Source organism: Garra rufa, chromosome 22, assembly GCF_049309525.1.
Source record: "Garra rufa chromosome 22, GarRuf1.0, whole genome shotgun sequence".
Classification (NCBI taxonomy): Eukaryota; Metazoa; Chordata; class Actinopteri; order Cypriniformes; family Cyprinidae; genus Garra; species Garra rufa.
In genome coordinates, this window is record NC_133382.1 from 2884222 (window position 1) to 2901594 (window position 17373).

At 35.1% G+C, this 17373-nt stretch overlaps 1 protein-coding gene across 1 annotated transcript in view; it reads left to right on the plus strand.

Moving 5' to 3' along the window:
• The first annotated feature begins 943 nt into the window (after positions 1-943).
• Positions 944-17373, plus strand: part of antxr1c (ANTXR cell adhesion molecule 1c) — a 36484-nt gene continuing 20054 nt past the window's right edge. The window contains exons 1-8 of the mRNA XM_073828812.1: positions 944-1572; positions 13001-13072; positions 13268-13339; positions 13430-13511; positions 13599-13629; positions 16434-16507; positions 16603-16671; positions 16945-17025. Of these exons, the coding sequence (XP_073684913.1) occupies positions 1427-1572; positions 13001-13072; positions 13268-13339; positions 13430-13511; positions 13599-13629; positions 16434-16507; positions 16603-16671; positions 16945-17025 (627 nt within the window). The 5' untranslated portion in view covers positions 944-1426. The remainder of the gene's footprint in view (positions 1573-13000; positions 13073-13267; positions 13340-13429; positions 13512-13598; positions 13630-16433; positions 16508-16602; positions 16672-16944; positions 17026-17373) is intronic.

Below are 17373 nucleotides of genomic sequence, written 5' to 3' on the forward strand. Positions count from 1 at the left end.
GGCGCTTGCAAGTTAGAGCTCCTAAAACAGCTTTGCTCATACAATAAGTGACTTACATTTTAGACATAATATTGCTTGTTTTTGCTCAATTTTGCCAAAGAAAATAGTTCCAAAGATCACAGCAGTGTTTTGCGTCTCTGAGCAATGGGCAGTGTTTACCTATTGAATGAATCAGCTTTTTGAACAAATCGTTAATAAAAATGATTCAGTGATTCACTCATTAACAGTAACTTGCTGCCTCCCACTGGCGGTTTTAAATGTACATTTCGACTATTTTATTTATGTCTTAAATTAGCTCAAATATTAGTATTCAACTTTTTTGTTAAAAACAAAACATTATGTCTATTTATGGATTTGTAACTGCAGTTTAAATGCATCAATGTCCCTCTGAGATCCATTAAACTGTGTAAATACATCTAAATGCTATTTCAGATGCAGATTCCAGAAATGTTTTCTTATGTTGGAATGAAACTAAGTAACGAAATATACCCAAAAATACAAAATGGAAGAAAGAGTTAAAACTGAACACAATCTTGCTACTCAAGCTGTGTATGAACATTTCATAAATATATATTAATTTGCTTCTTTTCCAGTTTGCAATTACTGACACTTTTACTTTCAAGACTTAAGTATGCTTAAGATTAAAAAATACTTTTTGTACTTAAGTACAATAAATATCACATAGCCTACTTTAACTTCTACCAAAGTAATTTCTGTACTTTTACTTAAGTATACACCACTGGTTTTATTAGTAGTAACTAAAAAAAAATTTTAAATGCGTAGAACAAACATTCTTCTAGTTTTACATTTATATTTTATTCCACAACTTTAGCAGACAAGACCGGAAAAAAAAAAAAAACATCGCAAAACCCATATATTTAGCATATCCAAAGGAAGGGAGGAAACCTTCAAGAAGCAGGAGAAGAAACTGACCCAATTTTTTTTTCTACAAGGGTAGAAATATGACACCAGCCCCTCTTCTGCCAACTCCGATCCTGGGCTCTTTTCTCAAACGACTCAGTCTTTGCTTTGCACATTAACATCAAATATCAAGCGCTTTAACAAAAAGCAAAAAAAAAAAAAAAAAAAACACATCTGGCCTTTGAACACGTGGATTTCGCGCAAAACAACAAACCGGCTAGAGTTTGACAAAAACTCTTTTTCCTGGACATCGGCTTTCCGTGCGGTACACATTGGGAATAGCGTGTTTTCTTCACATCTTCATATTCAGTTTGGAGTTACATCTTTCTGACTAATTAGAATAAGGACTGCGTCAACATCCGCAAAACTGCACTTCTTCTTCTTCTTTGTGTGCATCCTTCCCTCAGGATCTCAGCAAAGGCTCTCTCTTTGTTTGTTTTTTTCAAGGGATAATGTGAATGGTCGCCCGCTTTGTTGAGGATTGGTGTTTTTGCAATAACAAAAGATGCCAAGCTCAGTAGTTAAAATGTGTCTTGGCGTACTTTTCTTTGGACTTTTGTTGTTCACGCTTCCATCTGCTAGAGCCCAAGAAGATGTGGAAGAGGAGAGATCATGTCAGGGCGCCTTTGACTTGTATTTCGTCCTTGACAAGTAAGTAACTGTTATAACTCAATGGTTTTGCGCACTGCTTTGTGAACAAAGAATCCACTCTTTCTCTGTATTTCTCTCTCTCTCTGTGTTTCTCCTTTTCATTTCTATCTCTACACTTAAAGGAAAGCCAATCTGTGTTTTATCTTGAGACTTGAATCTCTTTGGTGGAACAGCTGGAATCCAACATAAACCCGTCAATCTCAAATAAGGGCAACTCGATCTGTATGAAGTGCAAATGTTAAGGATGCTTTTGCGGTCTGTCGGCCTGATGTTTTCCACACTGAGAGATTCTGCCTGGATAAAGTAGGCCAGTACATTTCCATTCACATCCTCCAGTCTTTTCCTTAAATTTTTGACATTCCCCAACACCAAAATAGATATTCACCAGATGTCCATTGTTTGGTATCACTTGGCTGGGTTCAATTAGAGTTCAAGGAAGGGTTAGAGACAATACTGCGCCCTATATACCAGACAATGACAGTTTACAGAAGTAATTTGGTTTATTTTTTATGGTGCCAACTTGTTGTTTAGTGCTCAGTGTGAGTGTAATGACGATCAGAGGGGAGGTTACATGAGAAGTTTGCTGAATAAGCACTTCAGACGGTCACAACTTCATTCCTCTGTGGTTCTCTTTTCCTGCCCCTTATCCTTTTCCATTGTTAAACAGACCCAGAAAAGCAACATCCTTTCCCACGATTTTGACTGGGAAGATTCTTTACAGGATGTTTAGTCTAATTGCACATTTATTTATTAGTATAAAACACCTTTTTGCATACACTGTAAAGAATTAGGTCAATAAGTAATTCCAACTTTTTTGATAAGTTTTAAGTCACTCGTGCAACCAAGTTGATTATACATACACTCTTAAAAATAAAGATGCTTCACAATGCCATAGAAGACCTTTTGTTTTAGTTTAAATGGTTCCATGAAGAACCTTCAAAATCTAAAGAAGATTTTTTTGTGGCAAAAGAAGATTCTCCAGATTATAAAAAGGTAAGAAAGAGATGGTTCTTTGTGGAAACAAAAATGGTTCTTCTATGGCATCACTGTAAAGACCCTTTATTTTTTAGATTGTACACTCTTAAAAATAAAGGTGCTTCACGATGCCATAGAAGACCTTTTTAGTTTAAATGGTTCCATAAAGAACCTTTAACATCTAAAGAACCTTTCTGTTCCACAAAGCGGTTCTTCAGATTATAAAAAGGTAAGAAAGAGATGGTTCTTTGTGGAACCAAAAATGGTTCTTCTATGGAATTGCTGTAAAGAACCTTTTAAAGCACCTTTATTTTCAAGAGTGTAAAACTGTATTCAGGTTGAAATTGGTGAAAATTGACAACCTACTTTTCTTCACTGCCATATATGTGGTTAGTCTTGTGAGGTTGTCTGATGGGTTGTCTGAAACAACACTGATCTCATGATCTCGTTTTTATTTGTTTAGTTGACTTATGAACACAAAGCTGACAGCTTTTTGATGAAAGGGCAGTCTTATTGTTTGACCATGTGTCAGAAAGTTCAGCTGGCGTAAAGCAAAGGGATAAAATTAGCAGCGAAACCCATTAGAATCCAGCAAATGCATCATAAATCTGTGCTGTATGTTAAGCGATTTCCATGTGTCATGCAACATGCTCTGGAACTGATCAGCTGAGTAAAACTGTACGACTCATGCGAGGTCCTTTTCCACCCAGTTTTTCTCATGATGTGATGGCAGAAGACATAGCCAACCCCGAGCGCCCCCCTTTTTCTCTTTACAGACTTCGGAAAAACTGACATTTAGTAAAATCGCATGCACATGAACATCTGCGGCCCTTTTCAGAACATCACAAGCCTTCGACTTCAGCAATTTAAGTCATTTCCTGAGCACGCATTATTCTGTATTTTTAATGCTGTTGCGTGCATTGTTTTCTTTATCTGCTTTATCACCAAATGAGCAAGTACCCAAGCAACACAAACAACAGCTGTATTGCACATGAGTGTTTGGCTTCAGGTGCTGCATTATTGGATTCGGAGAAGGGGCTTTCCTGGATTTGTTTTCGAGGAATTGCCATGTTTGTCTCAAAAAATGTCTAAAAGCAAGTAAGGTTCGGAGATCAACACTTCTTGACTGGCAAGATGGCTGCCAGCGGAAACCCAAACAGTGAAAGTGAGTTGTTCAAAACCTTTCTTTTTAGTAAACTCTGTGTACACAAACAATGTTCTCAATGCTGGAGTTCATGTGTAGAGACCCAGGCGATACTTCGAGCAAAGATTCATGGTGTGTCGAGCCTTCTTAGTGTTGTAAAAATATCGATTTTGATGCGCTCAAAGTTATGCCCCTAGTTCTCCCATTCACCGGCCATTGACCACAAAACGAAATCACGGTCAATCTAAACAAAGGCTCGTTTGTCGTAATTATGCTTTTAGATATAAGTTTGTCTCCTTTACAGTAAAAAAAAAACAGCCCAGGTTGCATTTTGGCAATAGAAATTAAAATAAAGTGAGTTTGCCAGTGAAGTAAGATTATTTTGTTTACCCCATTAGCAGATTATTCTGCTTGCTTCAAGAACACTTAATTTTGACTTATTTTTAGACAATAATTTTTACTTCCTTCTTGAATCTAGAATTTTTGGATATTTTGGCTGGAAACAAGACAAAAAATCCAAGTAAGAAAAGCTTTTTCTGAAGTGCTCATTGTGGAAAGTCCCAGCATTATCAGTGGAATATTGTGCATATAAATAGAAAACGTAAGACTAAGAAAGGGCTTGATTTCTAGAAATGATTACATAAAATTGACCTCAAGATTGTCCTTCGAGCCTGGCATCACTGCTTCCACTTCTGCTTTCATGTGGCCTGAAGGCTTTCTGGGAAGTGGCGGCCTTGGGTAGTGATTCAGAACCAGTCTTTCAGCCCGTGGCCTGCTGTTTAACAAGTGGAATAAAACAAAGAAACTGTCCGTGGGAATGCTTAGCACGCAATTCGCACTGCAGCCTTCAAGCCAGACATCTTCAGAGAAATGCTTTTCTTACTTACATGTTTTGCCTTGTTTCCAGAAATTCCAAAATTCCAAAATTCTTAAATCAAAAAGGATTTTTGTCTTCAAAAAGAAGTAAAAATTATTGATGTTTTCAGAAAAAACAAGTCAAAATTAAATGAGTTTTTGCTTAGAACAAGCAAAATAATCTGCCAATGGGGTAAGAAAAATAATCTTGTTTTATGTTTGAAATTTAAAAAAAAAATTGTTTAACCCATTGGCAGATTATTTTGCTTGAATCTTAAAACAGTTTTCTGAAGAACGTTTTTGTTAATGTAATGCATTTTTGAAACTCAAACAGTTTGATTGAAGACTTTGTGAAACTCTATGGGGGCGAATCAATAATGATGTCATTTTAGTTTTTGGGCAACAGATTTCAAGCTGTGGCTCTGCGTCCCTCGAACAACCTGATTCTTGGGATTGGAAAATTATTTATTCCAGTCCGTCATCAATGTCTGGACGCATACCCGTGGTCTAATTTACTTCATCTTCATGATTGTTTTGAAACATCACTTAATCATAGTTTTAGTCCCACTAACCGTTGTTTAGCTTAAGATAACCCAGGCATTGAGTCATCTGTTTCAAAACAGCCAGAATAACAGCTGTAGTGTGCCAATGATTCATAAATGTCAAGCCCATCGCTAAGAGCCATGTCGAGTTTCTACCCTAATACACCCAAATTCAGCTTTACCTAGAGGTAAAACTCCTGGAACAGTTTTGGGAGACATGCATTCCTAGTTAAATGTTATCACACACCGCAAATCTACTTTCTGGATGCAGACTGCTGTGAATTTTACACAGGGTGTAAAAAGTACTTGGGTTATGCAGAAGGCATGTGTTCTCAAACCAGCAAACCAGAAAGCTGAAAGACTAAAATGGAGAACTTCGGAAGCGTAAGCTCACATTCCCAGCAAAGCTAAAATAGGTTAGTGGTTTCATAGCCCAGTCAGTTGAACCGGAGTGCAGTCATTCATCATCATAGAATGGGATGCATCAATCAAATTGGTCAATTGTAATTATTTCTATGGATTTTTTTTTTAAAAGCTAAAAGCTTTTGCTTTTATATACCACTCCATCAATCAGCACCATCTGTTTGCTAACTATAATTGGCCGGTGAATTAGTCCCGCCCCCATTCTTTCAACAACACGCTTTCTTTTGAAAACTCTGCCTTTCAAAATCATGTCATTGCATCAAATTGATGCAAAAGATAGTATTTTGTCATTATTTTGTCTAACAGTAAGCCTGACATTATATTGCATCTTGCACATTTCGCAATGCTTTAAAAGTTAAATGACTAGTAAGTGACACCAAAAGCAGATGAATGTGAATCTAGCAACATTTTATCAAGTTGGCTGTTGTTTGTATCGCAGAAGTTCAGAAAATAAATGTGTGGTGAATGGCGCTAAAGGGTTAATGCTCTATCGCACGCTAAAAACCGGACCATCAACACTAAACCCAACTCTTAAGCTAACCGATAACGTTAACAAAAGCAAACATGAGATAAAAATGCATTTGCTGAAGCATCAGTGTCATTTTATTATGCATATACTGTATAAGTCTTTGAGCTCTTTTTTTCTCATACAAGTGCGATGTGCACAACTTTAATGTTGTACCGGGTGCGCTACAGAGCAAGTTTACCTCATCAGAAAAGCCGAACATATGGAGCTGGTAATGAGATGCAAACATCAAAATGTATTTGTTTACAAATCATGAACTACAGAAAATGCATCTTGAGTTCTTAAATAGTTAGTTTACCCAAAAATGAAAATTAGCCCATTATTTACTCACCCTCAAGGCATCCTAGATGTATGTGACTTTTTTTTTGACGAATCCAATCGGAGTTGCATTAAAAATTATCTTGGCTCTTTCAAGTTTTCTAAAAGACAGTCTAAAAGAAGTCCAATAAAGTGTGTCTATACATAATAAAAAGTGTTTCACACAGCTCCGGGTGGTAAATAAAGGCCTCCTGTAGTGAATTTATGTGTTTTTGTAAGAAACATATACATATTTAAAACTTAATAATCACTTTTCTCTAGCTGGCACGAACATGGAAGCGCAAAGGAGAGAGCAAAACAAAAGACTGGTCACAAATTAGAAGTTCAAAAGGAGAATTTGTAAAGAAAAATGTCAGAGGATTTCGATATAAGCCAGGATTATATTTCTTTGATTTCGGTAAACAAACGTTGGTTTTTGCAAGACCGGAACTAACGCCTTACACGTATGACAGTTAGTGCAAGCTAAAAAGTGATTATTTTGTTTTAAATATTGATATTTTTTTTACAAAAACGCATCGATTTGCTACTGGAGGCCTTTGTTCACCCCCTGGAGCCATGTGGAGCACTTTTCATCATGGATGGATGCACTTTATTGGACATGATTTGGACTGATGAACAGAAACTCTGAAAACAAGTTTGGAAGAGCAAGAATAATTCTTAATGTAACTCCAATTGGATTTGTCTGAAGGAAGAAAGCCATATACACCTAGAATGCCTTGAGGGTGAGTAAATCATGGGCTAATTTTCATTTTTGGGTGAACTAACCTTTTAAGCATAGTATTGTATTCCGCAAGGAACTGTGCAAAAATAAGTCTTTATTAATCGATAATCTGCCCCTGTAATTATAATTTGCGTGAAAAGAAACAAAGTTGTTTGTGTCTTACTGCCACTAGTGTTCATTTCAGATGGAAACTGCAGTGAATTGTATGTCAAGGTAAGGTTTTGGAGCAAAAAAGTCATGTTTTTCCAATGAGCCAATGTAGACCAAATGTCAGGCGACCTAAAAAAGCAGCAAAATGACTCACAGGAAGCAAGTGCTAATTCGATAAAGATCTAAATTGTGACTTTTTTGTTGTTTACACAGTCTAGGAGTGTCACAAAGAGCTCACCACACCTATTTCATGTGTACTATTTCTTTTAAGGCTGTTTATAATCAGCAAGGAGATCATCCAGACTTCTGTTAAACTGCTCTAGACCTAGAAGATGTTTGAGGACCCAGAGGAGCTGTTAAAACAGCAGTGTCAGGGAAATGTCACTAACATAATATTCTTACCATGTCTCAGGCATTACAATGTAGGAAGAAGAGGAGCTAATGCTGACTTTACATAAACCTAGTCCTCTCTGTACTTTAAACATTATTATTAGTGTTTCACAAACCCCTTTAATCTGAAACACCGACAGGTAACTGCACTCGACAGCAAGGAGGAGCTTTTTATGAGCTGTGTTTTGGTTTGGTTTCTGGCAGAAAGGCAGATATGAATAGTTAGGCTAGGATTTGATCTTGAGGGAAAGGATTAAATAATATTATATTGCATCTTGTACATTTCGCAATGCTTTTGAAGTTAAATGACTAGTAAGTGACATCAAAAGCAGATGAATGTGAATCTAGCAACATTTTATCAAGTTGGCTGTTGTATGTTTCGCAGAAGTTCAGAAAATAAATGTGTGGTGAATGGCACTAAAGGGTTAATGCTCTATCGCACGCTAAAAACCCAACTCTAAAGCTAACCGATAATGTTAACAAAAGCAAACTTGAAATAAAAATGCATTTGCTGAAGCATCAGTGTCATTTTATTATGCATATATAAGTCTTTGAGCTCTTTTTTTCTCATACAAGTGCGATGTGCACAACTTTAATGTTGTACCGGGTGCGCTACAGAGCAAGTTTATCTACTAGACTTTGAGCTCTTTTTTTATATTTCACAGGACTTATACAAAACTGCAATGTTGTACCGGGTGCGCTACTGAGCAAGTTTACCTCATCAGAAAAGCCAAAAATATGGACTTGCTTATGAGATGCAAACATCAAAATGTATTTGTTTACAAATCATGAACTACAGAAAGTGTTCTGAGGTCTTAAATGGTTAGCTCGCCCAAAAAATTAAAATTAGCCCATTATTTACTCACCCTCAAGGCATCCTTGGTGTATATGACTGGTGTATATGACTATGTAGGATTCGATGTTGAGGGAAAGGCATCTTGTACATTTCGCAACGCTTTTGAAGTTAAATGACTAGTAAGTGACATCAAAAGCAGATGAATGTGAATCTAGCAACATTTTATCAAGTTGGCTGTTGTTTGTATCGCAGAAGTTCAGAAAATAAATGTGTGGTGAATGGCGCTAAAGGGTTAATGCTCTATCGCACACTAAAGACCGTACCACCAACACTAAACCCAACTCAAAGCAAACATGAGATAAAAATGCATTTGCTGAAACATCAGTGTCATTTTATTATTCATCTATTAGTCTTTAAGCTCCTTTTTTACATTTCACAGGACTGCACAAACTATAGAAAAAATGTTTTGAGGTCTTAAATGGTTAGTTCACCCAAAAATGAAAATTCGCCCATTATTTACTCACCCCCAAGGCATCCTAGGCGTATGTGACTGTGTAGGATTTGATCTTGAGGGGAAGGAATAATGATATTATATTGCATCTTGTACATTTCACAACGCTTTCAAAGTTAAATGACTAGTGAGTGACATCAAAACCAGATGAATGTGAATCTAGCAACATTTTATTAAGGTGCTTGTTGTATGTATCGCAGATGTTTACATTTGCAATGTTGTACCGGGTGCGCTTATGAGCAAGTTTACCTCATCAGAAAAGCTGCACTAAAAATTGTACCACTAAACCCAACTCTAAAGAATGCATTAAATAAAAATGCATTTGCTGAAGCATCAGTGACATTTTATTATGCATCTATCAGTCTTTGAGCTCATTTGCAATGTTGTACCAGGTGCGCTTATGAGCAAGTTTACCTCATCAGAACAAACATATGGACCTGCTTATGAGTTGCAAACATCAAAATGTATTTGTATACAAATCATGAACTACAGAAAAAGTATTTTGAGGTATTAATTGGTTAGCTCACTTACAAATGAAAATTAGACCATTATTTACTCACCCTCAAGGCATCCTAGATGTATGTGATTGTGTAGGATTTGATCTTGAGGGGAAGGAATAATGATATTATATTGCATCTTGTACATTTCACAACGCTTTCAAAGTTAAATGACTAGTGAGTGACATCAAAACCAGATGAATGTGAATCTAGCAACATTTTATTAAGGTGCTTGTTGTATGTATCGCATATGTTTACATTTGCATTGTTGTACCGGGTGCGCTTACGAGCAAGTTTACCTCATCAGAAAAGCTGCACTAAAAATCGTACCACTAAACCCAACTCTAAAGAATGCATTAAATAAAAATGCATTTGCTGAAGCATCAGTGTCATTTTATTATGCATCTATTAGTCTTTGAGCTCTTTTTTTAAATTTGCATTGTTGTACCGGGTGCGCTTACGAGCAAGTTTACCTCATCAGAAAAGCTGCACTAAAAATCGTACCACTAAACCCAACTCTAAAGAATGCATTAAATAAAAATGCATTTGCTGAAGCATCAGTGTCATTTTATTATGCATCTATCAGTCTTTGAGCTCATTTGCAATGTTGTACCAGGTGCGCTTATGAGCAAATTTACCTCATCAGAAAAGCTGCACTAAAAATCGTACCACTAAACCCAACTCTAAAGAATGCATTAAATAAAAATGCATTTGCTGAAGCATCAGTGTCATTTTATTATGCATCTATCAGTCTTTGAGCTCATTTGCAATGTTGTACCAGGTGCGCTTATGAGCAAGTTTACCTCATCAGAACAAACATATGGACCTGCTTATGAGTTGCAAACATCAAAATGTATTTGTATACAAATCATGAACTACAGAAAAAGTATTTTGAGGTCTTAAATGGTTAGCTCACTTACAAATGAAAATTAGCCCATTATTTACTCACCCTCAAGGCATCCTAGATGTATATGACTGGTGTTTATGACTATGTAAGATTTGATCTTGAGTGAAAGGATTGGAAGACTGATCTCAGAGCAGATGAGACCTGTAAGAGCGACACACTTTTCTAATTAACCCTCTTCCAAATATTACTCCAGTGAGTCTTCCTGTCTTGGCTCTTGTTGCATCAAACCGCAATGACTTTCACATGTCTTAACATATGTGCAATTATCTACGTATACAAAGGCGTCGAAAACATGCGTTTTGAGGGTCATTTTTAAAAATGACATCAGTTTGCAGATGCCTCCTAATTCCTTTCTCTGCAAATTAGGATCATCTTCAGAGTTGAAATCGCACCGTAGGACATTCTAGGCTTTATATGGTTTAGTATAACCCATTAAAATTAGATCAAAGAAGGGCACCGCAACATATTTCATCTAGGATCTCACTTGAGAATAGACCACTTCCTTTCCTAACGCTGTTTGCACAGGTGAGAAAACTGCAAGCTAGGCACCAATCCCATGATTGCCGTTACCTCAAGAAAGTCCCGTTTCCAACACAAACAGCGTCCATTGTGATGTTCGAAAATCTGAAGTTGAAAACTGTGGCAAGCCCTGAGCGTGACCTGCGTATTCTCGCCAGCGTTCAGCTCTCTGTTACTTATGGTCTGTTTTGCAGTTTCAGAGCGTGCTGGCCCGTCTTTTGTTGACTGTGTTATAAAAACATCTTCCTCCCACGCCGTTCCAGAATGAGGTTTCGGAAGCATTCATCACTCTCCTTCGGGATGAAACAAAGTCATTAGCTTAGCATTTTTTCTGGAGGAACACAAACAGTTTTTTAAAGATGAATCATTTTATCAACAGTAAAATCAGTCCATTTGAGTTGTTTTTTCTTGAGAGTTGGGTCGTACTACAAAATTGTTTAATAAGTATCTTCTGCTACAGCAAAAACAGTACAATTTTGAAATATTTTTACTGTTTAAAATAACTGCTTTCTGTTTGAATATATTTTAAAATGTAATTTATTCCTGTGATTTTAAAACTGAATTTTTAGCATCATTACTCCAGTCTTCAGTTTCACATGATTCTTCAGAAATCATAAAAACATTTATTATTATTATGTTGAAAACAGCCAAGTAGAATTTTTTCAGGTTTCTTTGATGAATAGAAAGTTCAGAAGAACAGCATTTATCTGAAATAGAAATACTTTGAAACATGAATGTCTTTATCAACACCTTTGGTCAATTTAAAGCATCCTTGCGAAATAAAAGTATTAATTTCCATGATTTCTTTCCCCCAAAAAGTTTTGAAGTAGTGTATAGTGTTACAAAATAATTTTATTTTAGATAAATACTGGTCTTTGGGTCCATCTATTCATCAAAGAATTCTGAAAAATGCACTCAACTGTTTTAAATAATGATATTAATAAAATATAAATGTTTCTTGAGCAGCAAATCAGCATATTAGATTAATTTCTGAAGGATTATGTGACACTGAAGACTGGAGTAATGGTGCTGAAATTTCAGCTTTGATCACAGAAATAAATTACATTTTAAAATATATTAAAATAGAATAGATTTATTTTAAATAGTAAAAATATTTCAGAATTTTACTGTTTTTGCTGTACTTTGGATCAAATAAATGCAGGCTTGGTGAGCAAAAAAAAATGGTTGGTTCTTTAAAATCTTATGATCTTTAAAACCTTTTGATGTTTTTTTTTTTAAAAACGTATCATCAAAAATCTAGTAAATTTAATTTGATGTTTTTTCCCCTTTGTCTTCATGAAAATGTCCTTTTGGTTTGTCCCAATTGTTAACACTTCTGCAATAGCAAACATGCACATTTGATCTTCAAAATAGATGCAAAAAAATATGTATTTTTAGATTTTAGCCGATATTGTAAAACTCTTTACATTGTGTTTCCAGAATATACACCACCTTTATTACCATTATATTTCTTTATATAGTTCATATGCACCCATTTTTATCATTTCATCTTATATTTTCTAATGTTTTTCAGTTGAGGATGATTGTAGCATCAACCCTGTTACCATAACTTTGTATAGTAAACATTTACCATTTTAAAAATGTAAAATTTTGTTACCATCAACTCTGTTACTGCTCTGAAGGCTAACTATATTAAAGAGTATTTATTTATCATGCAATGACACAATGCATAATCGCTTCATCCAAAATCTTACAGAAGTGTACTTTAAAATCACCTTGTCACACTGCCAAAGGCACCGCTTTCATAAAACAAGCCGGTTACTGTTATGTCTGGCTCTCAGACTGAACGTGTTACATCAGCCAGGCAATGAGATTTACAAAGTGCAGAGCCTATTTCTGCAGCATGTTTCATCAATTAAGTCAAACTGACTCAAGCACAGATCAGTAGACTCAATTAGCTCATTTCCCATTTGTCATCCAGCACTAATGAATTACCACAGGTTACCTCTTGGGGACTGAGACGGGAAATGAGTAGCTGTCATAAAGCGTTAACAGCTGCGCCTCAGGGGAGAAACAAGAGGGTGCAAAATTAGATGGCTTTGCTAAGAAACTGCATTATTGCAGTTGTATTGATCTAATGCATTGAAAGCATGAACATCCCATTTACTGATTGTTTCACGTCTTTCTTCTCAGGTCAGGAAGTGTCAAACACCACTGGCACGAAATCTACACTTTCGTTGAACATTTGGCTGAGAAATTCACAAGGTACCAAACCATGTTTTGAGAAAAACACACAAATGCATTGACTCACACTGTAGGACTTAATGGAATGCAGTGTTTTTGTTGACAATATCCAATTGCGTAAGATTTCCCAAGTAGGTCATGAATGATTTTAAGAATCTCTTTAATAAATTTCATTTAATCGTAACCATTTCTGGTCTGTTTCTCATTGTCTTACAGCCCAATGCTGCGAATGTCGTTCATCGTGTTCTCAACCAGAGGAACCACAATCATGAGACTCACAGAAAACAGGTGCGGGAAAACATCTTCAAGTACTGCAAGTATTTGGTTATTAACTGTTGTTTATTTCAATCTTTTCACATTTGTTTTTGTTGTTCAAAGGGAGACCATAAGAAAAGGCCTTAATGCTCTAAGACGAGAGATCCCAGGTGGAGATACGTTTATGCATCTTGGTCTAGAAAAGGTAAAATGCTCAAATTAAAGTTTTTTCTTATTCTAATGTACTTGTTTGAATGTATTTTTAACAGTATTGTCCGATTTTTATTCACAGGCAAATGAGCAAATACACCAGGAAAACTTTGGTAGGTTCAAAGCAGCTCTAAAAAGACAAATAGTGTCATTATTCGATTTAAAGTGACAGTTCACACAAAAATGAAAATTACGAACAGTTGGAAGTCAATGCAAGTCAATGGCTACCGTCAATAGTCTCTTTTGTGCTCATCAGAAGAAAGAAACTCATACAGGTTTGGAACTATTTGAGGGTGACTAAATGATGACAGGATTTTCATTTGTGGGTGAACTGTCCCTTTAAGTCAGATCTGTGTAAAATGTGTAAAAAAAAATAGACAGTAGTCTCATTATTCACCTTAAGTCAGTTTATTGTTTTAAAATGGTTTAAGTCAGTTTAATGTTTTTAAATAGACAGTAGTCTCATTATTCAGCTTAAGTCAGGTTAATGTTTTTCAACTTAAGTCAGTTTAATGTTGTTCCACTTAAGTCAGTTTAATGTTTTAAAATGTTTTAAGTCAGTTTAATGTTTTTTAAATAGACAGTAGTCTTATTATTCAGCTTCAATATCTGTAAAATGTGTAAAAAAAAATAGTAGTCTCATTATGCATCTTAAGCCAGTTTAATGTTTTTCAGCTTAAGTCAGTTTAATGTTTTAAAATGTTTTAAGTCAGTTTAATGTTTTTAAATGTTTTAAGTCAGTTTAATGTTTTTCAGCTTAAGTCAGTTTAATGTTTTAAAATGTTTTAAGTCAGTTTAATGTTTTAAAATAGACAGTAGTCAATATTCAGCGTAAGTCAGTTTAATGTTTTTCAGCTTAAGTCAGTTTAATGTTTTAGTGGTTTTAAGTCAGTTTCAATTCAATTCAATTTCACTTTATTGTTGGAATTTCTTCCAAAAATTTTCTTGCATCCTATTTGCGTTTACTGTCTAACATTAATTCACAACAATACACATTACACAATACAAATACATTCAAAGACATACATGTCAATACCAATCCATCTACTGTTCAAATACTTAAGTATCCTCCCTTCCTCCGAGTATTACTGCCTACTTTGACCCCCAGTTCTGGTTAATTAATTTTACTGACTGATGAACAAAAGATTTCCGTAATCTATTCGTTCTGGCATATGGTACTCTCAGTCTTCTATTTGATGGCAACGGTTGATATTCCTTATATAGAAAATGGGAACAATCAGACATAATTTTATGTGTCAAGGACAGCATTTTTTTCTTATACAACTCATGAAAACTTGGCTCAAGGCTTTGACCCACGGTCTTAGAACAGTTTGATATCAGCCTTGCCAGTCGAGCTTTAAGTTGAACAGAAAGACAACTATGCCATGCACATATTCCATATTGTACAACACTCTGTATTACAGACTGAAAAAACATGAACAGAATCTGTTTATTTGCTCCAAAAGATCTTAGTCTCCTGAGGAAGTAAATACGCTGTTGTACTTTACAGCAGACATACTCTATATGCACACTCCATGATAAAGCAGCGTCCACATAGACACCCAAGTATTTATATGCAGACACTATTTCAATCGGTGTATTATGTATAGTTACTTGTATTTGTTGCCCTTCCTCTGAAGGTCCAAAGATGATTTCCTTTGTCTTCTTTTCATTTATAACAAGTGAATTCCTCTCACACCATTCCACTAATCTATCTGTACTCGACTGATGCATGCCAAAATCATCGTCAATACCCAATAAAGACAATAGGACAGTATCATCCGAAAACTTCAATATGTATGTATTTGCATCAGATTTACAGTCATCTGTGTACAAAGTAAAGAGAAAAGGTGAACTCACGCACCCCTGAGGCGCTCCTGAATATGTAACTATAGAATTGGAATATGTCTGATTAACTTTGACTATCTGTGTCCTACCAGTCAAAAAAGAATAATACCAATGAATCAAATAAGGATTTACTTTCATTTGAATCAAGTTTAATGTTTTAAAATAGACAGCAGTCTCATTATTCAGCTAAGTCAGTTTAATGTTTTTCAACTTAAGTCAGTTTAATGTTTTCAGCTTAAGTCAGTTTAATATTTTTCATCTTAAGTCAGTTTAATGTTTTTAAATAGACAGTAGTCTTATTATTCAGCTTAAGTCAGTTTAATGTTTTTCAACTTAAGTCAGTTTAATGTTTTCAGCTTAAGTCAGTTTAATATTTTTCATCTTAAGTCAGTTTAATGTTTTTAAATAGACAGTAGTCTTATTATTCAGCTTAAGTCAGTTCAATATCTGTAAAATGTGTAAAGAAAATAGACAGTAGTCTCAATATTCAGCTTAAGTCAGTTTAATGTTTTTAAGCTGAAGTCAGTTTAATGTTAAAAAATGTTTTAAGTTAGTTTAATGTTTTAAAATAGACAGTAGTCTCATTATTCAGCTAAGTCAGTTTAATGTTTTTCAACTTAAGTCAGTTTAATGTTTTCAGCTTAAGTCAGTTTAATATTTTTCATCTTAAGTCAGTTTAATGTTTTTAAATAGACAGTAGTCTTATTATTCAGCTTAAGTCAGTTTAATGTTTTTCAACTTAAGTCAGTTTAATGTTTTCAGCTTAAGTCAGTTTAATATTTTTCATCTTAAGTCAGTTTAATGTTTTTAAATAGACAGTAGTCTTATTATTCAGCTTAAGTCAGTTCAATATCTGTAAAATGTGTAAAGAAAATAGACAGTAGTCTCAATATTCAGCTTAAGTCAGTTTAATGTTTTTCAGCTTAAGTCAGTTTAATGTTTAAAAATGTTTTAAGTTAGTTTAATGTTTTAAAATAGACAGTAGTCTCATTATTCAGCTAAGTCAGTTTAATGTTTTTCAACTTAAGTCAGTTTAATGTTTTTACCCAATCTTCACTTCACTTTGTAGGAACTGCGAGTGTCATAATCGCATTGACGGATGGTGAGCTTCAAGAACATCAGCTGATAGCGGCTCAACAGGAGGTATCAGGATTGATATTCAGTTTTCAGTCTGCAAACACTTAAAAATCTAAAAACATTCAGTTTATTTCAATTACAATTGCATGACGTCTCATCAGGCAGCACGGGCTCGGACATTGGGTGCAATCGTGTATTGTGTCGGTGTTAAGGACTTCAATGAAACACAGGTAATGATGACATTTTTAAAGGCCTGTTTGTCTTGAATTCACATTAAAGCATGCATAAGTACTTACAAACAATGATGGAGACTCGAGTATGCACTTAGCAGAGAATGTTTTCAGCATCCGCTTGTCTCGAAAGACAATGGTAACGCCCTGTCTGGTTGTTCAATCTTGTTGAAATTCAATATAAACAATGCACTTTCTATGGAGGACACAGAACAGATTGACTGGTCAACGCTTAGATGAGCTGTAAATAAACATCGGTTTGTCCTGTTCTAGCTGGCGACCATAGCGGACACCAGTAAGCACGTGTTTCCGGTCTTGGGAGGATTCCAGGCGCTGAGAGGAATGATTGACTCGGTAAACTTGAAGATTCAGCTACTTCAGCCATTGTACTATATAATTTACAAGTTTAATATACAGTGAACTGATTGACCTGAAACGTTTTGCTCTGGTGTTTTTTTATGTATTACTTAGGGCATTTCCAAAAGCCATTGTAAGCCTTAGTTGATCATAGAAATAATTGGCATCAATGCAGAAATTACACACTTTAGCTTTAAAAAATAATAGATGAGTACATTTTACATTTTGTAAAAAAATTTACATTGTGGGTTTTTTAAGTTTGTTTTCTTGTTTGTTTTACAAGAAAACGGTCGTTCTACATCAGAATTATATATGTTCTTTTGATGTTTCTTTGGAAAATTTACT